The 24,373-nt window shown below is 42.6% G+C and overlaps 1 protein-coding gene across 2 annotated transcripts in view; it reads left to right on the forward strand.

Moving 5' to 3' along the window:
- Positions 1-24,373, forward strand: part of PLS1 (plastin 1) — a 51,315-nt gene continuing 26,942 nt past the window's right edge. For both annotated transcript variants that reach the window (XR_014526317.1, XM_083503668.1), the window contains exons 1-3: positions 1-323; positions 20,484-20,587; positions 22,351-22,514. Coding sequence is in view for 1 of the 2 variants with exons in the window: in XM_083503668.1 (XP_083359794.1) it covers positions 20,518-20,587; positions 22,351-22,514 (234 nt within the window). In the remaining variant the exon portion in view is untranslated. The remainder of the gene's footprint in view (positions 324-20,483; positions 20,588-22,350; positions 22,515-24,373) is intronic.

The following is a 24,373-nucleotide window of genomic DNA, read 5'->3' on the forward strand; positions in this document are numbered from 1 at the left end:
ACTCTTTTTTTTTTTTTTTAAGCACACTGATAATCTCTGGAATTTGATCCCATAACGACAAAGCCAACAGATCCCCTCCCAGTTCCTTTTGCCGAGAGCGCGTTCTACTGATCCAAGCCCGCCTCCCATCTCCGGGGACGCAAGGCGATGGACTGCTACAGCTGCCAATCAGCAAGTGCGGCGACTGCCGGCCGGTTGCAGGTGTTCTCTCTACTTTGCGGCGCTTAGAGGAACCTCGCCTGGAATCGGAGCTGCAGCTAAATCCGACTGCGCGTTGCAGCAGCGGGCAAAGGAAGCAGCGCAGAACCTCGGGTGTCTCACAGGTACCTCTCCCCTGCCCCCCCCCCGGTCTCTCCCAAGGGCTTTGCATCCTTCCTTTCTTAGAACTACAGGGCGGCTGCTCAGAAATGCCGGGTTTATGTTCTCTAGGAGTGTGGAAACTTTTGTGGGCTTTGTCAGCTCAGTTGTTTTTTTCCCCCCATTTGCAAATTGGCACAACCCCCGTGTCTAGTAAGCAGGCCTAGTAGGGAGTGTTGCCTAAGGCGTGTGAGGAAGGATGGCAACATTTTGACTTACAAAGCAGCTCTCCTCTCGCCCTTTAACAACTGTCCCCTCCTACCAAGGGAGGTGGTCATGTACGAAACCGAGTGGAACTTTATATTCTGCTTGTAACTGAAGAGCAAGAGAAGGCTGGGATTGTGTTGTGTCTTTACACAGGCAGAATAGGATAAAAGAAAATGGGTTTCCTTTCTCCGCCTCTCATTCTTCGCAGGCAGAAATATTACAAGAGCGCAGTTGGGGTGGCTGGGTGTTTGTGAAGTGCCAGTCTAAAACCAAACTTTAACCTCCTGAGGGGAAAAGGTAACACCGTCAGTATATGGCCCTTCATTATTTCCTGAATAGTTTGCTGTTGGTCCCCGTTACTACATGAAGGCAGAGCTGCAATGCAATTTGCTGCGTAATTGCTGCTTCTCCAGTCTGCTTCTCCTCAGTGCTGCTGGAGCTGCTTTTACTTCTTTGGAAACAAGATGAAGGCAGCGTGTTTGTGGCCCAGTTGTCCTCAGGGGTATAAGATGGATGCATTTGAGAGAGAGCTCTTGGCAATTTGTTTTTCATCCATGACTGGCCACACCCAGATTCCCCTCCCCCCTGTATAAAATCTACCTACAGCAGTGAATTAAAGCAATTCCCTACCCCCCTTCCTTGATCCTTTCAAAGATCAAAAGTGTGTCTGAGATCATATGGAAGAATTGGGATATTTCCAGACTTTCAGGTGCAGCAATGTTACTTTTCTTTTCCTGCAGTGTTTGATCCTTGGAGAGGAAATGAGCGCTGCTTAACCTCAGGATCTATCTTGATGCTTATTGTATAAGATAGGAATGGACGAGTATGAAAAATTAATGCAGTGCCGTAGACTGGGGAGAACCAATACACAAGCATTCTGGAAATTCTCAAATATCCTTATGGTTTTCTGAACAATTTTAAGTACGTATCTAATATGGTTCAGGAACACACTAAACTAACTTTCTGAATGCTGACTGACAACACATTGTGAGAATTGATAGCATTGGTTCTCAAAACCAGAAGGAAGATGTTCCTAGGGAGGCATGGAAGTTGATGGTGGGGAAAATATAGAAAAATAGAACAAGTTTGTTTGAGCCAGGAACATGGGTGTAGCCAAGGGGGGCAGCTGCCCCCCCCAATCAATAAAAATACATAGCTAACTATGGGCCTGTCCCCCCTAACAAAGGGCCTGCCCCACTAACAAAAATCCCGGCCACACCCATGGCCAGGAAGGAAATAGTTCACTCATGAGCTGTTACTGCAGCTGGCACTCAGGGGTCCATTTTCTTGTGTTGCAGAACAATAACTTCTGACCCATTGTGCTGGAGGGGGTGTGGATGAGGCATGCATGTCTCTTTATCCAGATCTGCCAACTCCACTGGCTGGGGAATTTGGTTGCCAGTGGGGAAGTCTCACTGGTGAAGAGCACTACAGTGTGCAGAAGCTGCTGTCGCCTGTATTCCCACCTGTCAAAATGGGGAGATTTAGGGGAGAGGTTGGACTGGCATCCTCTACTAGCTGGATTCTGAAGCTAGGTCTACTGCCCTCATGTAGCAGCACCTGGGAGCTTTTGTGGTTAGCATAAGAAGGCATTCTCTCAGGTACCCAGGACCCAAATTATATCGGGGGTTGTAAGTCAATGCAAGTATTTGAAAGCAGGTTTCTTAGCACATAGGCACCCAGTACAGTTCTTTCAGAATTGGTGTTATACATTCGCAGTAAGTCACTCCAGAGAGAAGCTTTGCTGCAACTTCCAAACCAAAGTCAAGAGCAATCCCGCACAGACTAAATTACAGTAGTCCAGTCTTGAGGTTACCAGTTTGTGGATCACTGTGGTAAGGTTCTACCTCTTCAGAATGGCCATGGCTGGAAAACCAGCCAGCAACAGTAAAAGGCAGTCCTTTCCCTGGAGACCACTTGAGCCTCTAATGACAACAATGGCTCTAAGAGCACATCAAGCCTATGCACCTGTTGCTTCAGACCTAGGAACTACCTGCCCACAGGGCTTCTGTCTTATGAGAATTCATTTTCAAGTTGCTGCTGTGGTCTGGATGAGCGTCAGTCTCTAAGCGCTGGTCCAAGACCTTCTGAGTCTCACCTAACTCAGTACAGAAAAATAAAATTAGTTGTCATCAGCTTACAGATGACAGCTTGCTCAGAATCTCCAAATAACTGCCTGTTTGCTTAATTATTTTAAAGCATTTATATACCACTCAATATGTCAAAAATCTCTAATGTTCCCAACAGCTTCATATATATGTTAAACTAGCACTTCCTGCATTCAGCAGTATAGTATTAGTATTTGATGTAGAAGGTTAGTTTACTTCATCTATGCTAAAGGAAGGACCAATTAAAGCAATAAAGTATGAATATATATGCAAGAGAAGTAGCAGATGCATGTGTTTGCAAGAGTTCAGAAAATATCTATTCCCTTGGGTACTTGGCTGTTCTTGATAACAAGTGTGATCACTGGCAATTGCATCCATATATGGTAATTAAAGTGTCAGCCTAATAGGCTAGGTAGCTCACCTTTGATCGTATTGCTTTATGTATTATGCTGTGCTTGTGTGTTTATATATAATCTGTTCAGAACAACCTGTAATCAGTATTTCACTTAGAACTTGCAGCGATGAACTGAAAGGAGTGTGTTTAGAGCTTAGCTGGGGTGCCTATGGCCCTCCAGATGTTTCTGAACTGCAGCTTCCATGTCTGACGATTGGTCATGCTGACTGGGGCTAAAGGGAGATGGAGGCCAGCATTTATCATATTACACCAATGTCTCATTCTGTTGTGAAACTTAAGCCAACGATTTAGCTAAATAGGCAAGGATAAGAGAAAAGAAATATGGAATAGAAAACAGGAAATGATTTGTGTTATCTATAGCTGCATGACGTCTATAACAGTCTTATTGATTATTTATATAGGATTAAGATTTCATCCTTGTATATCTGGCCTAAATTTCCCTTGTTTTACCATCCTCAGTAAGATATTGTTGATAACTTAGCAGCAAATAACTTGCCTTGGGATCTCTGCCTGAATATGCATGTAGGTTATGATCATCCAAAGACTTAGGCACATGCTGATAATGGCTTGAAATAAGTGAACCACCTTTCATTGATAAATTTGTGGAGGATAAAGCTGCCTAAACACTTTTAAAAGCTGTCTTAGTTGGTGCCCATTACCGCAACATGTGGAAGGGAATTTCATAGTTAAACTATACACAGTGTAAAGAAATACTTTTGTCTGTCCTACATCTTGCAACATTTAGCTTCATTTGATGATCCTAGTATTTTGATAGAGGGAGAAAGCCATCAACCTTCTGCACAACATACATAATCTTTCACAGCACAATCATGCCAATAACTTTTTTGTTTTAAGCTAAAATGCCTCAAAAGTTACAGCCTTTCCAAATAGGGGGTTGCTCCAGCCCCTTGATCGTTTTAGTTCCTCTTTTCCAGATGCTTTCCAGCTCTAGAATATAATTCAGTGGCTTGGATCCTAAGGTAAATTAACTAAAGGAAATTCATGGGAGGAAATTTTTTCCCATTCCTTCCTTCCCACTGCTGCCTTGTGGGCTCTAGGGGTCAGGGAGCCTGAGCAACGTGGGATAAGATCTGTGCAGAGCTGCTGGGGAAGAAGGAATCACTTGCAAACTGGGAGGACCTCTGCCCACAGAGTCTATGCCACAATGTTCAGGAGGGCCTCTCCAGCTTCTCTGGAAAAACTTTTTTGGTGGAGGGGCAAGGAAACTTCCCTTATCTTATGATACTGTATATTTGCAATGCGTATTTAGTAAACTGGCCTTCTGTGTGAGCTTTGCATGTTCTGTTTTTGAGTGTCTCTCTGAGTTACGTAATTGCTCATCACTCTATTTGAGCATTAGTTCACTTTTGATCCTTATTGATCCGGTTGGACAATAGTGACTCTCCTTATTACAATATTATGCCTGTTTACTACTGCTGAAAATTGCCACATTGTTTCCTACTGTGAGGAATTCTGACCTTATACGTGTTTCTAAAATTAAATAGAAAGAGGAAGATTCTGTCAGTAAGACATAAGAAGGATTTATGGATGCATTAAGTCTCTGCAATATTTAAACAACTTGTGTGATGAAGGGCAACCTAGGAAACTTTAACCAGATATAGTTACTATTACTAGCCATAAGTGCAGGCCAAATAAATCTATTCCACTGTCAATGTCAGTTTTTCAGAATTACCGGTAATTTGCCTACTTAATAGCTTTGTATATTGGGCAGTAACTATAATAAAGCAATAAACTTGTTTAACAAAAAGGTGGTATATACCTGAATGCTACATTTTGTGTCACAAGCTGTTTCAGGTTTTAACTTGAGCTGTTCCAATTAATTCCAAGGGCATATTTATACAATAAACTTAAACTAGTTCCACATCCATTCCCTCTTCCCAGAAGACTCTGATACTTGTAATTCTGTGCGGGAAGAGGGAATAGGGGAGGCAGTAAAGATATGTGACAGAATTTTTTCAGCACTTTACCTAACTGTAGCACAAGGCTGTTTGGAACTCTCATTGAATTCAATCAAACTTATTCCCAAGTATCTGTGACTAGAATTGCAGGCTCTTAAGGATGTCATATTTGATGGCACCATGGGTGCTTAATATTGCAAATGGGTCATTCAGATATTGCAAACAGGTAGTTGTCAATATTCTTTTTAAATATACTTAATTTTGATGCCAGTGATGTGGACACTGGGGCGGGGGGGGGGAGTGCACCAAACCCAGAATAAACACCACTTTGGAAACACCCTAAACTAAATATAAGTTTATAGTACAGATGCTTGAGAGATGAACTGACAAATATGGTGGTAAGGATAGAGTGCCAGACTCTGCTGAGGGTAACCCAGCTTTGAAGCCCCATTCATTAAACTTACTGGTGACACTGAGCCGGTCACTATAGTCCCCTTCAGATGTTATCCCATGAATTCCAGGGATACATGTAGTAGTGAGAGTGCCTGCTTCTGTTGGGTTCCCAGTCCTATGGGGGAGTCTATATGCATTCAACCAAATGCAGGTGGGTCCCCCCCACCCAACAAATAAAGAGGTCTGTGGATGGAGCCAACAGGATGTCCATCAGGCACGACCCTGCTCCTCCCTCCACCTGTTCTTAGAACTTGTGGTAGGTCGCTTCTGAAGTGAGCTTATCTCTTGGTGGATTCATTCTTGCAGGATTGTTGAAAGAATTAAAACTGGTGGTGGTGGGAAAGAAGAATGTACACTGTCCTGAGCTCTTTGGGAAAAGGGTAGGATAAAGAATATTGGTGACTCTTCAGGATCCAAGAGGTAGGCTTTAGTACAGCAGAATGATATAAGGGTCAAGCACCACTTAGTCTGGAAAATAAGAACTACCAGAGGTCACACTTGCAGTGCAGTAGTTGGGAGTGTTGAGCTAGGACCTGGGAGGCCAGAGTTGAAATCCGTAATCAGCCATGAAGCTCACTGTAGGATCTTGGGCCAGTCACTCACTCTCAGCCTAACTTACTTCACAGGGTTGTGTGAGGATAAAATGAGGAGGAGAACTATGTACACTACCTCGAGCTTCTTGGAGGCAAGGTGGGATATAAATGTAATATATAAATCAATAAATCATAGCCTGGAGGCAAGTGTACCTGACGTGGAAGCACTGGATTCTATATGTGTACTTGGTTATAACAGATTCTGAGGACTCCCACTAATATCACAGGTTGCTTCGGTGATGCTGCTAAAATAACCTACTGCTGTGCCAAATAACAGTCTGGCTTAGAATGTCCTTTGTGTGTGCTCAGAGTGCCTACACTGTCCCAGTGTGAGCCCCAGTATTGGAAATGGGTTCTGGGTCTGAGTCCTATAGAGTTGCGGTTCAGATTAAAGTGTGGGTACACTGTTAAGTGGTTTTGATAAAGAATTGATCGAGAATTTTCAATACTAGTACAATCTTTTTCTTTGAGGGAGTGCAATTACAGACAAGACTGATAAGCAATTTCTGTAACAAGGCAAGTAATTTTGAGGAGTGGCATTCAACTACTTTTAAGGCTGTAGCACAAGTGTGAAAGACTTTTTCAACCGAAAAGAAGCCACAGCACACATTGGAAATTTTTCAGATGTGCTGACATCAGTACAATTATATATGAACTGCTGAGTAATTCAGTCCTTTAAAAATAAATTCAAATTTTGGCTCGCTGCCCTTCAGCTCACATTATTAGATGTGTTCAATGTGTAATTTCTACTTGAACGTGCAAACCACTTTGAATTGCTTTTGCACACTCTTTCTTTCCCCTGTCATTAGCATCCTTTCCCTTTATCTCAAGCTTTTTTTTTTCTTTTATCACTGCTTCTGGAATCCTTTAATTTTGCTGCCAAATGTGTTCTTCACCAAAATCACTCTGTTTAGAAATGTTAGCCTGTAATTTTCCTAATAGCTTTACATTTATAGACACGTTTTCTTGCTAGAAGCTTCATGCTCTATTATGAACCACAGATGTTTCCACCCTACCCGTCCCTTTTGTATCTGTTACATCTACTTCCCCACTATGATCCCTCTGTGCACTCCCTATGGCAGTTTCTTGATCACAGCCTGTCAATGCCGCTACTGTTGTTTCCCAAAGTAGGTCAAGAGAGAGAGAGAGGGAGAGTAACATGAGGTCCTGCATCCCCAAGAGAGCTGAGTGCACTATTTCTGTGGTTCTCCTTGTCTCTGCTAGCAGGGGATTGCAGAATAGAATTTGAAGACTCATCCTTTTGTGAAGAGAACAGTCTCCCATGTTACAGCAAAGTGTGCAACATTTAGAGATAAGGGAACCAAAGGAGGGAGTGCTGCATTCCCCTAAGGTATTTTATGAATGAATGATCAGAAATGTGTGGACCTTTAAACCAAGTTCCCCTTAATGTGGCAAAAGTTGTTCACGTGTCATCTCTCTGTAGCTTTTTCATGTAAGTGCCAGTAAAACAGCAGACCATTAAGCCCACGATCTAAAAATTTCCAGCTGCGCTATCGATGCCCAGCACGTGAAAATACATTTGACATGTGTGATCAGCCCATTCACATGTAGTGTTACCAGATCAGTAATTATTTTATTTATTTATTGCATTTATCCCAGGTTTTCATCCAAGGAGTTCAAGGTGACGTACGGTATGTCTTTCTCCCCCTCCTCATTTAATCCCTCCAACAGGGCTGTGGGGTTGGTTAGGCTGAGAGGCAGTGACTGGCCCAAGGACACCCAATGAGCCTCACAGTCAAGTTTGGATTTTAAACCCAGTCTCCCAGGCCCTAGTCCAACACTCTAACCATTTGCTGCACAATGGCTCTTGTTGCAGCCCAGTCTAGCGAATGGGCAAGTGAATGTTACAAGTGTTTTTCAGAGTAATGAGTGGTACACAAAATGCTTATAGGGTAAGCGTCCTATAACCAAGTTGCTAAAGTCTAATTAAGGCAAGAAGGAGTTAATACCATAAAGTAAACTGTCCTGTCAGGCTTAGCTATGTCCAGTTCCCCTCATCTTGGGAGGAACTAGGTAATCAAGGCTTTGTTCTACCCCAGTCTACCTGAGCAGCTCAGCAGAGGTGTAAGTTGGTTGCTCCAGCTTAGCTGCATGGCTCTCACAAGCCATTCTCGTGTTGCTATACCAATAATTTAGGAACATTCACCACTTTGTAACTAAGCCAGGTTTCACTGGCTGAGCAATTTTCTGATGCATATGGATCGGATCTTCAAATAATTTTTAAGTAAACCAATCTTTAATATACCAAAGTGTGTGTGATTTTTCCTATGCAAGGGGCAATGGGAAATTTTGGAAGATCTAATAGCGTATATTTCCACACTTTACTTTGCTGCGTATTTTGCCATTTTAAATCTCTGTTGGTGTTCCTTGAACCAACAGATACAATATTTTGTACACATTAAAGGGCTTTGTGGATCTCGAATAAAATGCTTTATCCAGCTCTTTTCAAATTTTAAATACTTAACTAAAATCATTCTCTGCTTTTTGAAGGTGTTATTACAGTATTTTATAATTGTTAAGAAAATGGAAAGAGTATCCTAATTTAATAATTCTTGCCATGTAGATTACATTCTCTTTCAGGCAAATGCATCTAGGTAGAACATCAATACTGTGGGCGGAAAGTCTTTCCATGACGGAAAATCCTGTCTTGGTTGTAGTATAGTATCTTAGTCATCTAATCTAATAATCTTTTCAACCATGTAGAGTTGTGCCAGGAATTAGCAGGGTAACAGAAGGCCATATTCCCCTGTAATAAATACCGTTGTTAATGTCTTTCAGATATTTCAATAATACAAATTCCTGAAGCTCACTGTGATAACTAATTAACTTCATTGCACTTGGGAGTCGAAGATTTGTTTCTGAAGCTGGGACCTTTTGTACATTTATGCTGATCACTACATTATTAGCTTCTGGAGTGGCCTTAAAATAGCCGATTAGCCCCCAGTTTCACTGCAGGAGTTCTGGCCTCTGAAGGCTTAGCCCTTACTGAAGTGGTAAACCTGTGTCTGGCTCACTTGCTCCCTTTCTGCAGGTGATGTTGCTGCAAATATAACCTGCAGTCACATAGAAAGTGAGCAAAGAAGTTCTAGAATTATTACTACTATTATTTATTGCATCTTGAAATATACTCGGAGTCGAGAGTGGATTTCATGCTCTTTATTCAGCTCATAGTGGTGATAAGGAATGGAAGTTCCCCCACAATATCTGCTTTATATACATTATTTACACAGTGGGCTGCACATGATTGGCTAATTCCGGGATTCTCCTGTAGGCCAATCAGGTTGTGGATTCACTTCCACCTGGAGCTGGATTGGGTGGCGCCTGTGGACCAATCATACCGCTGCATTGCTCTAGGTCCAATCAGACTGCTGCATTCTGAATCCTATTGTTCTAGGACGAATCAGACTGCTGCATTTTGGATCCTATTCAGCTCAGTACATAACACATCTATTTCTTCGAATAAGGAGCCTCCAAGTGGTATACATGCTTCCACTGCCATTTGTATCTTCGCAGGAACCCTAAGGTCAGTTATGCTGAGATAGTGACTGGCCCCAGGTCACTGATGTGACTGAGTGGAGATTTGAGTCTCCTAGTCTTAGTTTGACACTGTAAGCCAAGGTCTAGAACCACAGGTCAGGGAGGCTGATAGTAGCACATCAGGCTTCTCTGTCTGGACCTTGGTACTTTCCCCAGGTCACCCCCTTTGCGGTCTGAGTGTTACTGGATTACAACTCCCATCATCCCCAGCCAGCATGGCCAGTGGTCAGGGATGATGGGAGCTGTAGTCAAACAACATCTGGAGACAACCACATTGATTATTCCCACACTGCACTTTGAAGCACAAGCTTACAACTTTCTGTCACAGAAACCAAACCAGTTGATGAAAGCTCAGTGGGAGAGGGGTTTGGGAAGGTGACAGTTCGGGTGGGTGACATTTCTGAATATTCCCTGTTTTTAAAAATAATAAACTTGCAATTAGAAAGCCTGCACAGCAAGGAGTGTTTCCACCTCATGGCCAAGTTTGCTTGATTTTTTTTTTTAACTTAAAATGAGTTTTTTTCAAAACATGGGGGAATATTCAAAATGATATCCCATACTTGTTGTATTAAAGTCTACTGCTTTCTACAACTCACAAGTCTACTCACAAGCCATAGGGTTCACTGCCTCAGAATTCTGCCTGGTCATTTTGCTGTGCATGTAGACCAAGCCTTAGCTGAAACAAATGCCCAGAGCGAGCAGGCACCCTGGTCACAGACCTTCCCTCTACTCTAAGATGTATTTTATTTCTATTTAAATTACAGTACATCTGTACATATAAATTAGCACATGCAATCTATGCTCGCTTTTTGTCATCCGTTTTTAATGATGCATCTTTCTTTTCTTTCTGTGGGAGCGTTGTTTAGGTCAGTGTTTCCCAACCACTGTTCCGCGGCACACTAGTGTGCCGCGAGATGTTGTCTGGTGTGCCGCGGGGAAAATTAAAAAATTCGAAAGATAGCTTCATATCCAGAGAGGCGGCCTTCAGGCGAGTTTTAATTTTAATTTTCCTTCTCCCACTTAATGCCCCACGCTCGCCCGAGCAGCTTGCAGTCCTCGGTAACCACAGCGACCCGAGGGAGGGGAGGGAACAGGGAAGTCGAGGGCAGCGGCGAGCCGCGATGACGTCAGTGGGCCGCACCGCCTCGCCCTGGCACGGTGTGAGAGCCCCGGCTGGTGGCGCGAGCTTCGGAATAAGTGGGATCCGCGTGCGCGAGACCGAGATCACGGGTAAGGAGCTCAGCCCTGGGCAGGAGGAAGCGGGGCCGCGCGTGCGGGCCACATCCCCACAGAGAGCGAGCCTCCCCCGGCCCACCACTCCGGGCAGGTCCACTCGCATGAGGGGGCGGCGATGGCGACGGCCGGCAGCTTGCCTGCAATGCCATCCCTCGAGCAGGCAAGGAGCCCGGAGGCTACCAGATGCGAGTCCTCTTTCCCACCCTGCTCGGGAGTCCAGAGCACTTGGTCGCATTAAGGATCTAGAGTGGGGAAGCGGGGCTTGTGTCTGGGCTGGACACATTGGGCTGCCTGTGCCGCTTGACCTGCGGGGAGAAATCAGGGTGGGAGTCACGACCGTGAGGCAGGGCTGCCAAGTGTGGCAGAAGAGGACACGGCCGTCGCACCTGTCCTTAGGTAGGAGCTTCTTCCGTGTCGACCTGCTGCCCTAAAGTCTTGGCTTTTTGGCGGTTGGCACAGAAGGAAGGCAAGGGGGAGGGGAAAAAATTGAAACTTACACTTTCGTGCGTCCCTCCCGGCGTGACGCTGCGCGCTGACGTCACGGGGCTGTAATGGTGGTGTGCCTCGAGATTTTTTTCATGAAACAAGTGTGCCTTTGCCCAAAAAAGGTTGGGAAACACTGGTTTAGGTGGCCATCCTACTTGTTTGCCAGACCAAATGCTTATTCTTCTCATATTTCTCTGGATTCTCATAGTTAGTCCTGTGGAGGGGCAGATCTCCACCGCTGAAGCTGAAGGATTGTGGGGGAGGAAGCAGGTGTTGGTTTAAGAGAAGTGGGACACTCCTTTTAGGGTTTTATGAGCCCACCTGTCTGTTAAAATGATCAGATGATTCCTAAAGTATCCCTCCCCCCTTCCCCCACCTCCCGGCTCCTTAGTAGTGGTTTTACTGCTATTCTGTTCTGCTTCTCTGTGTTTTTAGTGGATCAAATTTTCATGGTTGTCTAGCCCCTTTGAAAAATTTCAGGTGAAAAAACAGCCTATATACATATAAATAAAGAAGGCTCTAACTTTTCTGATTGAAAAAACCTAATGTTGCAATTGCAGCTATTTATATCCCACCATCAGGATATAATAACCGCCTAGGGAAAGACATACAATACTATATCTCAGAACGTTGTCAAGCAAACTCCAGCAACAAAAAAGGAAGTCCTTATAATGGCATTTTTTTAGACAACCTGGCATATATTGGTGCTGCTGCTAGCTGTGCTTGCTGTAGTATTTCAGAGAAAATGTTATCTTAATGCTGCCTGTTCCATAGCATCCAGTTTTTCTATTGTAGTGTTTTCTTACTGAAGCGGAATACAATACAAAGCACATGTGTGCTAAGATCCTTTTCAATCATGCAGGCTAAGCAAACTGTGAAACTGATACTATTGATGAATTTGGGTGACTGTTTTATGTATGAATACTTGAGGCACAATGCTTAAGGGGGGAGGAGGGAAGGGGTAGGTAGCTATTGTCAAGTGATCACTTTTCCTTCCACACACATATGTAGTGGCTAAAATGTTATATACTTAATTTTAATCAAAGTTGGATTTACTGAAAATTGATCGTGTAAGTACACATTTGTATGTTCATTTCTCTATGACAGGGGTGGCCAACTCCCAAGAGACTGCGATCTACTCACAGAGTAGTGGCAGTGATATACCCCTTTTTTGGGGTGCAGGGCAAAAATGTTGAACTTTTTTTAGGGGGCCCAAACTTGTTGAGCTTTGTTGGGGGGCGCCAGTGATCTACCGCAGACATCCAGGGATCTACCTGTAGATCACCATCTACCTGTTGGACATGCCTGCTCTATGACTTGCACCTCAAGTGAGATAACCTGTGTGTAGAAAAAGACCATCAAAGAACAAACACCACAGAGGTTTATTATTGCCTCAAGCACAATGCTATTTTGAGGAGGCAACATACATGCTCAAGTATTGACTTATTAGGGGTTTATATGGATCTGTGAATTAACTGAGTTCCTCTCAATCGGCCAGTGTGGTGTAGTGGTTAAGAGTGGTGGACTCGTAATCTGGTGAACCGGGTTCGCTTCCCCGCTCCTCCACATGCAGCTACTGGGTGACCTTGGGCCAGTCACACTTCTCTGAAGTCTCTCAGCCCCACTCACCTCACAGAGTGTTTGTTGTGGGGGAGGAAGGGAAAGGAGAATGTTAGCCGCTTTGTGACTCCTTAGAGTAGTGACATTTGTACTGAGCCATACAAACGAACACTGCACCAGTAAAAAGATGGAACCAAAGTGTTTCCCCCGAATTCACAATATGCTTCTGAATACCTGTTGCTTGTGAACACAAGTGTGAGAGTGCTGTTGGACCAAGTTGTGCTTCTGGGCTTCCCATAGGCATTTGGTTGGCCACTGTGAGAACATGATGTTGGAGTAGATGGGCCTTTGGCCTGATCCAGAGGGGCTGCTATTATGTCCTTGTGTCCCTTCAAATCTGGATCGGAGATGTTCTCCTGTAACAGTAATCCGGCATCCATTTGAAGAAGAAGAAGAAGAGTTTGGATTTGATATCCCGCCTTTCACTCCCCTTCAGGAGTCTCAAAGCGGCTAACAATCTCCTTTCCCTTCCTCCCCCACAACAAACCCTCTGTGAGGTGAGTGAGGCTGAGAGACTTCAAAGAAGTGTGACTGGCCCAAGGTCACCCAGCAGCTGCATGTGGAGGAGCGGAGACGCGAACCCGGTTACCCAGATTACGTGACTACCGCTCTTAACCACTACACCACACTGGCTCTCCACATTTGCCATAGAACAGTGTCTCCTTATAGTTAAGAAACCCAGTTCAGAACTGTACTGTAAACCAGTAAGTTTTTATTTGGTTTCAATTTTATGAAAGCTAATAAAACTGAAATATTTCCAAAAGTATCCAAATTGAAATGTTTGTATGAAATCGGATATATTGGCCATTTGGACAGAGTATCTCAAGCAGGATTTGAGGGTTTTCTTCATGTGCAGAAACTGGTAGGCTTCTGATCCTGGACATAGCCTAAAGCCACCACAGCTAGTAGGCATTAATGGTCTTTATTATTAGGATTGCTGTATTTCAAAAAGTGAAAATCCAGACAGAAAAGAGAAAAGTAGTTGAGCTTTTCTTTCAAAATCATAAAGGATTTGGGCATTTTTTAGTTTGTAATTTTAAGGGAAATTGGCAAAAATAACACTGCTGACATTGGTTGCCATAAGTCTGGATATTCCCAGACATTTAGCCGATTTCTGCCTGGACCCTGCTTTCGGATAAAGTATTCCGGGTATGTCTGGGAAATTCCAGACAAATGGCAACCCTTTTTTATCCTCCATGATTTTGTTTGCCTTTTTGAAGCTGTCTAATTATATATTGCTTTTGCTGTCTAGCTGTTCCTCTAACTACATAGTTTTTACACAAATATCCAGTGCCGCCCCCATCCCAGTGGATTCAGACCACTATGCTCCATATCTGAATTGCCCTCCCCCTTGTGAATGGGTGGTGGTGTTTGGATGCATATGGATTTGGTGTGTATATATGGATATTGTTCTGGCCCTGCCAATTGCTGGTCCCCACCAGCTTACTCATAAGGGTTTGACCTAAAAGAGTTTTTCCACCAATATTCCTTGCTTTCATTAGGGATGGAGGAGAAATCTGACTAAGTTCACACTTAAAGGTGAACTTGCTGAATTCACACTTTGCAAAACAAAGCAGGAACCAAACTGCAGATGAGATCACACTTCTCCAAATTTTGCAGTGTAGTTCTCTGTGTACAAATATGCACATACTAGGGTAGCATGTGCATATAAATGCATATATTGGTGAAAATAACATACAGAAATGCATTATTTGGGGGAAAATTGTTTTGTAAAATAGGTGTCATTTTGGGGAAATGGACTAAAGTGCTGATCAATTTTCACAAGGATTATTATTATTTTTTTTTAATATAGTACAGATGGATGTGGAAATGTGGAGAACTGAACTGAAGGCTGGGAGAGTGAGAAAATGAGATAAAATGAAACTGACACATTCGCCCATCCATAGCCTTCGTAACTACTGTTTGTTTGCTGGGTCTGTTCATGTAGGAAGCAGGGCTTTGTAAGAACGAAAAGGAAGGGGGAAGGTTGACCTCCCTTGCCGTCTTGTCCTGTTGCTAAACTCACACAGGTGCTTAACTTTTATACTTCTAGCTAGCCTCCCCCAACTCCTGCAGTCAGGCGAGTTATCCTTTATATCCAAGGGCACTGACTTCTATTTTTAGTTGTGAAAGTAACCTACATCTCATGAAATAGGCATTGCTGACTTTCTTAAAACATAGTATGAAGGAAACACACACACACATCCCCGACACAGTGAGATTTGGCAGCAATAGTGCAAATCTGTGTTTGAGAATTATATTTTAGATTTCACTAATGAGAGACTAAATAGCATAGTCAGTGGCTCTGTATCTTGATCTGCTGTGCTAATCTTTAGCATTAGCGTGTATGGCCTAGTCCTGCTTTGGCAAGGACTGAACTGATTATACTTGCAGCTTCACTGACTTGTGGAGCCAGTATTTCCAGGAGCTCAAAATCGACAAACTGGACATAATTTTATATAGAATGTGGCTTTCAAATATGGAACTTTCTCAGAATGTAGCACTGGTGAGAGAAGTGTGGCCACATTGCCACAAATATGGAATAATCCAAAACTATGCTTTCTACCTGTTTGAAATATGTTCCTATGAGAAAGCTGTCCTAAATTTTGGCTGCTCGTGCCCATTAAAATGTGAGCCAGAAATCTGGTTGCTAAGCCAGCTTTGCCAATTATAATTGCGTGTTTGAACTGTCTCTCGTTTGTAAGTTTTCTCTCCCTCCCCCCTTAATAGCAGCTTTTTTCTCTCAGAAGTCTTTGTAGGCCACCCAAGATTTTCAGTTTGTTTTTTAAACAGTGAATATTCTTCAAAATTTGTTTTAAGGATTGAGGGTAATAAATAAGGGTTTTCCAATTGGCTTCTTTTAAGACTCAGATCTAAGGTTGCTGACCTCTCTGGTGTAAGTCAAGAGAGGCTGATGGTGAAAGTTAAGAACTAGTTTGTGATAACTCATTAAAATGGTGAATGGGCCTGCTCTGGACTGAGTGTTTTATGACTGTGGAAATGGACCTGGGAGTTTAAAGCCAGTGAGTGGTATTCAACCAAGTTTTACGTACAGGAAGCACAGTTGTAATGGAACTTTCTCACAAGCATGCTTAAAATGTAGCCACTACAAATTATGAGTGTCAACAGGATACAAATCACATTATTTTGCTTGTCTTGAGTTTTATTTATATGAATCATCGTCTTTTGACAATAACAGTGTAGTATAGATCTTTAAAACGTAAGAGTTGAATGTGTCTTGTCTTCGTAAACTATGCAAAGTGTTATCAAAGTACATTCTGCAGAATCAAAGTATCGGATGGGATGGCACATTTCCTGGTCATTGTTCTGTGAACAGCAGCAATAAATGAACTACGGGTAGTTTTCACACTCTGTTCTCTAAATTCAGGTGAGCATTGCCCATAGCACTAGATGCTGGAAAGGTATTGTTTTCAGCCCACCTGGTTTTTCGGAGATGAATAAATCCCCTTGCACTAATACTAATCCTCATGTTAGCACAAACAAACTTGCAGATTTGCTCACTTGCATCAGATCCCCAGAAGGATGCCCAGCACTGCAAAATACTCCACTTCCCACCAACTTGCAGTTTTTTCTGTCCCTCTGCATTCACTTTCTCTCTGCCTGTCCCAACTGCAGTACTGCTGCTTTTCACAAGCAAACTGCAGAACACTTACTGCAAACCCTACTTCTGGAGCCTGTTTATTGCCTGTTCAGGAAACACCCACAATCTCAAGAATGTTTGTTCAGAAGGTCCAATAAATTCAATAAGATTTACTTCCAAGTCGAAATGCATAGGATTGCAACTTGTATTCCCCCCCCCCATTTCTTTCTTTTTTAAAATCATACTCCAAGATCCCACCTTGAATCATTTTAGTGTAAGTAGCAAAATAGTGACAGAATAATGGGACAGAAAATTCACAACTCCCCCAAAATGGGATTTCTAGAAAACGTATTTTTAATCCCAATAAGGTCAGAGCATAGTGTTATATGATCATTGCTTAAAAATTGTTACAAATAGCTCTAATATTATTTAGACAAAAAATTATATTTGCTGTTTGGATTGTTGCCTGTATAATGCTTACTAACATTTGCACACAATCCCCAAAATTATACTCAGGAAAAAAAGAACGCAAGCTGCTCAACCGAACGACCCCATATACCTCCTCAATTATTATTATTATTTTTAAATGGGAGGGGCAGGTGGGCCTTGGGTACCAAGCGGGGTGTCAGAGGGCGCCTTGCAGCCCACGGGCACCATGTTGGGCATCCCAGGCCTAGACAAACAGAAAAGTTTTAGTCTACCAGCTAAAGTTCCTCAAGCTGTGTGCCCAAGGAACAGTTTTGAGGAGAACAGTCCAGAATTAGGGGTGCCACCACAAAAAAGCCCTTTCTCCATTCGTTGCCTGGCTAAAGTTCAGTGTTGGGTCACCTGGAAATGGTCTCTAATCACGACTTTAACAATTAAATTACCCTGGTGGTTGTTTTGTTTTGTTTTTCTGTAGATAAAGTGACTGAGATCATTGTGGACTCCATTCACCGTTTGTGTTCAGTTTGGTGCCTGCAGTAGACAATGAGCCATGTGCATATTAACATTACTATTTTTGTTTTATTTTGTTTGCATAAAGGGAAGGAAAAGGATAATATTGTTGGGAGGCAACTATTGATTCATATTATGCAGCTTGCCTGTACTTTCTCCTCCACCCCATTGTGTACATAAAGCATCACTGCCAGTGGTCTGTCCAGTTTTCTCTTGCAATAAAAGCTCCCAAAGCATCCTAGAGCTAATCTTTCTGTCCCGTAGCTTTTGGCAGTTAAGGGCCAGGCTAGATGTGATATTAATTGCATAAATTACCATGCTTTACAAAATGTAAATGGCTGATACAGTAGGATTGGGGCAGTTATATGTGATCCTGCTTTCAATGGTCCCTGTGAAAGTTTTGGGGCAGTCATGCTGCCTTGTTTTACATCAGCAAATGTCCTTTAACTTCCTGCTGTAACTTTTCATGCCACAAAAGTTCCAGGTCCCCGCCCCCCCCTCCTGCCTTTGTTGTACAGTAGTGCAAGAGTGCCCCTCTTGGTCGCAATAATTCAAAAACATTGAGTAAGCATTGCAGAGTAACTAATAAAGTGGAGTTATATGTGAGAGAATCTGGAATAAATCTGCTATTTATGCACCATTATTTATCAAGGACATGTTGCAGTAGTCACTGACCTTGATTTTACACCAGGGTGCCGAAACTTTTTTCAAAGAGGGCCAGATTTGATGAAGTGAACATTGTTGTTGTTGAGCTTTTTTTTTTTTACAACTGTAAAAAAGTTCCTCAAGCTGGGTGCCCAAGTTGCTGAGCTTTTCTTAGGATTGAAGTTGTTGAGCTTTTTGGGGGATTTTACCCCAGGAAATAAACTGCCACAGGGGCCGGATTAAACCGACCGGCCGGCTGGATTAGGCCCCCAAAATGGATTTTGGACGTGCCTGTTTTACACCATCTGCTGTATTCATTCATCTACCTGGTGAAAGCCTTTCTTGCACTATTTTAAGAGACACAAAAGTGTCATATTAAAGGACATGTTGGAAAATACAGATTGCTTTCTTGTCGTCGGTTTGTAATGAGCTTCACCAGCGTGTAAAATAGCAGACTGTGTGCTACTTTGCAGTTTAACATACATATCTTTATCTTGCTCATCGTTCATGATGGAAATTATGCCTGGTACAGTGAAAGTCGATGGAGAAAAACTTTTGTCCCTTCCCTATACACCGTGTGTAGTTAAACTGGCATTCACTCCTGCAAGAGGCAGCAATGGCCACCAACCTGGATGGCTTTAAGAGAGAATAAGGAGGATCAGTCTCTCATTGGCTGCTAAGCATGATGGATGTGCTCCACTTCTTCTGTCAGAAGCAGTATGTTTCTGAATCCCAGCTGCTGAGAACTGCAAATGAGAGAGCTGTTGTGCCCATGTCCCGCTTGTGGTTGACCTCTGAGAAAACAGGACGATGGCCTGATCCAGCAGGCTCTTCTTATGTTCTTTTTGAGGTCACATTGGCACACTTGACTGTGGGTTACCCCACTTTATTCTCATAAGGTAAAGGACCCCTAGACAGCTAAGTCCAGTCAAAGGCGATTATGGGGTGTGGCGCTCATCTCACTTTCAGGCCAAGGGAGCCGGCATTTGTCCACAGACAGCTTTCCGGTCATGTGGCCAGCATGACTAAACTGCTTCTGGTGCAACGGAGCACTGTGATGGAAGCCACAGCACATGGAAATTCCATTTACCTTCCCTCCACAGCGGTACCTATTTATCTACTTGCACTGGTGTGCTTTCGAACTGCTAGGTTGGCAGGAGCTGGGACAGAGCAATGGGAGCTCACTCCATTGCAAGGATTCGAACCACCGACCTTCTGATCAGCAAGCCCAAGAGGCTCAGTGGTTTAGACCACAGTGCCACCCATTCTCATAGTAACCCTGGGATAGGCTTAGTTGAGTCAGTGACTAGCCTAAGTACGACTGTGAACATTATGGCCATTCATGGGTGTGAGTTCAGGCTCCCAAACCAAAGTCCAACGTGCTAATCGCTGTATGGCCCTTTGCCAATTTACTAGTCCTTAACTCAGCTGCAATTTAGTGCTGCTCTTAGGAGTGGTGTAATATATCTTGGATCAGCACAGTTGCTGCATTTTTCAGGAAGCTGCCTTATGTTGAGTCAGACCACTGCTCTGTCTAGCATATTATTGTCTACACTAACTGGCAAAGGGTCTCTAGGGATTCAGGTAGGGAACATTCCTGGTCCTACCTGGACATGCTGGAGACTGAATCTGGGGCCTTCTGCTTTCTGTATCACCTTCCCTGTTTTTTTGGACTGTCTGTGGACATGGCTATAGGGGCTGTCATGATGAGCTCCTGCACTGCTAAATTGCCACTACACCACTGCTTCTGTCATCATTCAGGAGACATTCATTGGGCCAGCTGTTGTTACTGATAAAGTTGTATCTGCATGGTGAGAACTATGGGAATAAAGCAGGTAGTGGCCCTGGTTTGGTAGTGGTGTCTAGGTACTCAAAATAGCATAGGTTGGAAATACTAATTGACATAATATTGGGTGGTGCTGTGGGCTAAACCACAGAGCCTAGGACTTGCTGATCAGAAGGTCATCAGTTCGAATCCCTGTGACGGGGTGAGCTCCCGTTGTTCGGTCCCTGCTCCTGCCAACCTAGCAGTTCGAAAGCACGTCAAAGTGCAAGTAGATTAATAGGTACCGCTTCGGCGGGAAGGTAAACGGCGTTTCCGTGCACTGCTCTGGTTTGCCAGAAGCGGCTTAGTCATGCTGGCCACATGACCCGGAAGCTGTACGCCGGCTCCCTCGGCCAATAAAGCGAGATGAGCGTCGCAACCCCAGAGTCGGTCATGACTGGACCTAATGGTCAGGGGTCCCTTTACTTTTACCTTTACCTTTTACTGCACATTTCCATTGCTCAGTTGCTTGTGTCTTTCTATCTAGAGTATGCTTTGTTACATGCATTGTTGATTATCCTTAGGAATAAAGAACTGAAAACAACTGGAAATCAAGAGATGGAGAATAACATAACAACCATTTCTCGTGAGGAACTGGAGGAACTAAAAGAAGCATTCAGTAAAATAGGTATGTGTGCAGAGCTTTTGCAGGCCCTTTGAGCTGTCCTGTTCTGGGATGGCCAAACAGATTGCCATTTAAAGAGGCATGCCATAGTCCCCCCTGAGTGTTTCATAGGCTGTCTCTGTCCCTTTAGTTTAAAGACATTTGTGATTAGTTATGAGTGATTCCTGCTTCCACAACAGGCCACTCATTGTGGTGACTCTGCAGTTATGGAACTCATTCCCAAATGAGATTAAGTTGTTGCCCATGTTGGCTGCATTTAGGTACAAGGTGTAAACCATGTTTACCTGGGCCTTTGGAATGTAATCTGCATTTTTGCTACCGCTACCACTTTGTATAACGTTGTTATCATGATGTTAGTTTTACTTTTTATTGTATGTCATACTCCGTATTACAATCTGTTCTGTGATTTCATTGGGAGAAAGGGAAGGATATAAGTATGAGGAAATTTAAGCATTTGAATGTGCTAGCTATGCATGCCAAAGGGGAGGGGAAGAAATATCCTCTCTCTTTCTTAAAAAAATAAAGGGAAACTGATTTTGAATCATAACATTGCTATATTTTTATGGGGAATTAAAAAAACAAACATTACTACAACATTTATTTGAAATATGACAATTTGGATTAGGTTCTCATTCTCCAATGGAGAAGGGAACCTTCAGATCCAACTGTATTCACTGCTTTTTCTTGAGAATAATAATCTTGATTATATCCAGCTTCACTTCAAAGACCACAGTTCCCATCAATATTTATAATAGAATGTAAACTAATATTTTGAAGCAATTGAAGGTCTATGGATTAATCTTTTAGGATTCCCTTCCTTCCTCATACTGCTCTTCATTTTTAGTTCAAGAGAACTGTACTTTGTGATACTTGCTTATTTTGTAGAGGCTACTGTTAATAAATAACTCTACAGCTAAAGGTTATGATAATTTTGTCACTTGAAAAAAAGAAAAATCAATAGCATGCTTAACTGAGGCTATAAATTGTTGCTCTTCTCCTTCGTACACCTTTAGGGCTCAGCTTTCTGAAATGGTTCCAGAAAGCTTCTGGCTTCTTTAGGTTCTCTTTAGTCTTTATCCACAAGGCTTGCAGACAACAAACAAGCATGCTGTGTTCTTTTTTTAAATAGCCTATGATAAATTATAATTCAGTGAAAATTGAGATTTTAGAATTGGAATAAGGCAACATAAGGTACCCAGAAAGAGTATAACATTCATTGCTTTACAAAAACAGTCAGCTGTCCATCGTCAATATAGGAAGGTATAAGTATCTCAAGAGACAGCTAGGCAATCTTCTGGCAGGAGTGAGGAAGCTGACAGCAACTTTGGATTTCTCCCCCAATTTAGTTGACTGTTGAAAAAGGGCTACCATTCTCTGTAGTAGGCACTCAGCCACCTGAGTTTGCTGGCAGTCTAGAATAAAAACGGGGTCACCCAAAAATAAGGTTGTGGTTCCTACAAGTTCCAGAAGCCTGATATCCATTCTATTCACAGCCATTTGTTTTTAGCTTTGAGATAGAAGTTTTCCAGTATACCTGACTTGTACAAAACAGCAGGTTGGAAAAAAATAAAATGTATGTTGTGCCCAGGGGAGAGCATTCCACAACCAGGAAGCCATCGCTGAAAAGGCCTGTTCTCATGTTGCCACCTTCTGCAGCTCCCCTTGGGGGAGGCACACAACAAAGGGCCTTGAATGATGAATGCAGGTTCTGGGTAGGTTCATGTGAGGAGAAGTGATTCCTCAGGTATGATCTTTTATCTTTACAGATATCGATAACAGTGGCTATGTCAGTGATTACGAACTTCAGGATCTTTTCAAAGAAGCAAGCCTTCCCTTGCCTGGCTATAAAGTCCGGGAAATTGTAGAAAAAATTATAGCAGTGGCTGATAACAACAAGGATGGCAAAATCAACTTCGAAGAATTTGTATCAGTAAGTGAACTACTTTCTCGGCCTTTGTTGTTTACCCATAGTAAACTAGTTTAGTACTGTTGGTTATAAATGAAGCATGAGGCCATTACTAAACTGTGCTTTTAGAAGCATATTGGGTTACATACTGTAGCTTTGCTTTACACAACACACCTTTATGTACTGTATCAGCACACCAGGAATGTGAGCAGTAAAAGAATGGATTTGCCTGCCACATTAGTTGAGGAATAGCTATAGGGTTCCTGCTTCCATAACATTCACTGGTATTCATAAATGCTGTTGGGTTTGGAAGAAAGAGCTTGTGACCAGACACACTCAGAATAACAATTTAAAGGTTTATAGTTTTGAGAATAAATGGAAGATCCTTCTTTATCAAATGTATCTGCTAAAATAGACTTTTTTTAGTGAAAGCTCATGCCACAATAAATGTGTTGATCTTCAGCACGGTGGAAGACTATTTTACTGCTTTTGCTACAACAAACTGAGCAATCCTATACAAGAAGCATTGCTGGCAGGGTGTGTGTGTGTGTGTGTGTGTGTGTGTGTGTGTGTGTGAAGGAGAGAAAGAGAGAGAGAGAGAGAGAGAGAGAGAGAGAGAGAGAGAGAGACAGGATGCAATAGCTGCCAAATCTTATATGCACTTAGCTCAGAAGATAAAGAAGAGATCTACTGATGGTTATTATCCATGATTGATATGCTCTGCCTCCACAGTTAGAAGCAGCAACTGGAAAGCCGTTACTGGAAACCACTGTGCTTTTGCCCATGCTGCCCCGATCTTCCCCATAACTCTATTTCAGCCATTTGTTTGGCACACTTTAACCAGCACATCAGATGTGCTGGTAGGGTGTGTATTGTTCCGTTACGTTGGTGGCATATATGGTGTGCAATGGGCATAGAGGGGCTTCCACCATCTACAGCCCCTCAGACAGCGTATTTCTAGTATTGGATTACTCCTTAAGGCTGCAGGTCTGTACACGCTTATATAGAAATAAGCTGTTATTGCAGCCTGTGGAACTTAACTCTGAGTAGACATGAATAAGAGTATCACTTGTGTTGCTGCTCTTTTTGTATTAGTAAACTACTTGGTTGGTTCTGGATGCTAGCCATTTAACAGATGTGTTATAAGAGCCCAGGACTAACAAAGAAACATTTATCAACCAGGTAATATTTTCAGACTTCATAAAAGCGGTGCAGAGCATTTTTGTTTTTACAGTGACAGCTAACCTGTGCTGTTTTTTAAAAAATAGTATTTAAAAGCACTTTGGAAGTAGTGCATTTTAAAGATTAATGACGCAGGAGTGATATAGCCTATTAAAAGATGGAACTTTTCAAAGTGTCTCATCGTAAGATAGGGAGGGCTTGCATAATTGAACGGGATGATGGGTGAATATACCATATAGACTGTAATTAGCAATCTCCAGTAATGTCTGAAAGGAAAAAGAGCTTAATGGTTACATAGTTGATTGGCTATTATGCAGCTTCAGTTTCTATTATGCAGCTTTAGCTGATAACGATAATGTAAAATTATCCTAAACATATTTGCATCATTTAAAAAAAAAATCAAAGTGCTGCTTTAGCATAATCTGAAATCACAGTATCTTTGCATGCACTTTTGAGAGAGAGAGAAGAAATCGGTGTTATATTTTGCACTAGTGATATATTTCCTTATTCTATAGAGTCCCTTCCAGGAAGATGTACACTTGCCCACTTCTTTCTATTTCACCCCGTTTAGTTATTTCCTCCCTCTCCTTTCTCTTATTTTCTTCCCTTTTCCTACATTGCTGATTTGACATTACAGCTTTATTAAAACATACTGTGGTTGGGTTAAGTGGTTATTTGGACTGGTTGGAAAAGGATTGGAA

The sequence above is a fragment of the Podarcis liolepis genome, assembly GCF_965112155.1.
Source record: "Podarcis liolepis genome assembly, chromosome: 5".
NCBI lineage: Eukaryota > Metazoa > Chordata > Lepidosauria > Squamata > Lacertidae > Podarcis > Podarcis liolepis.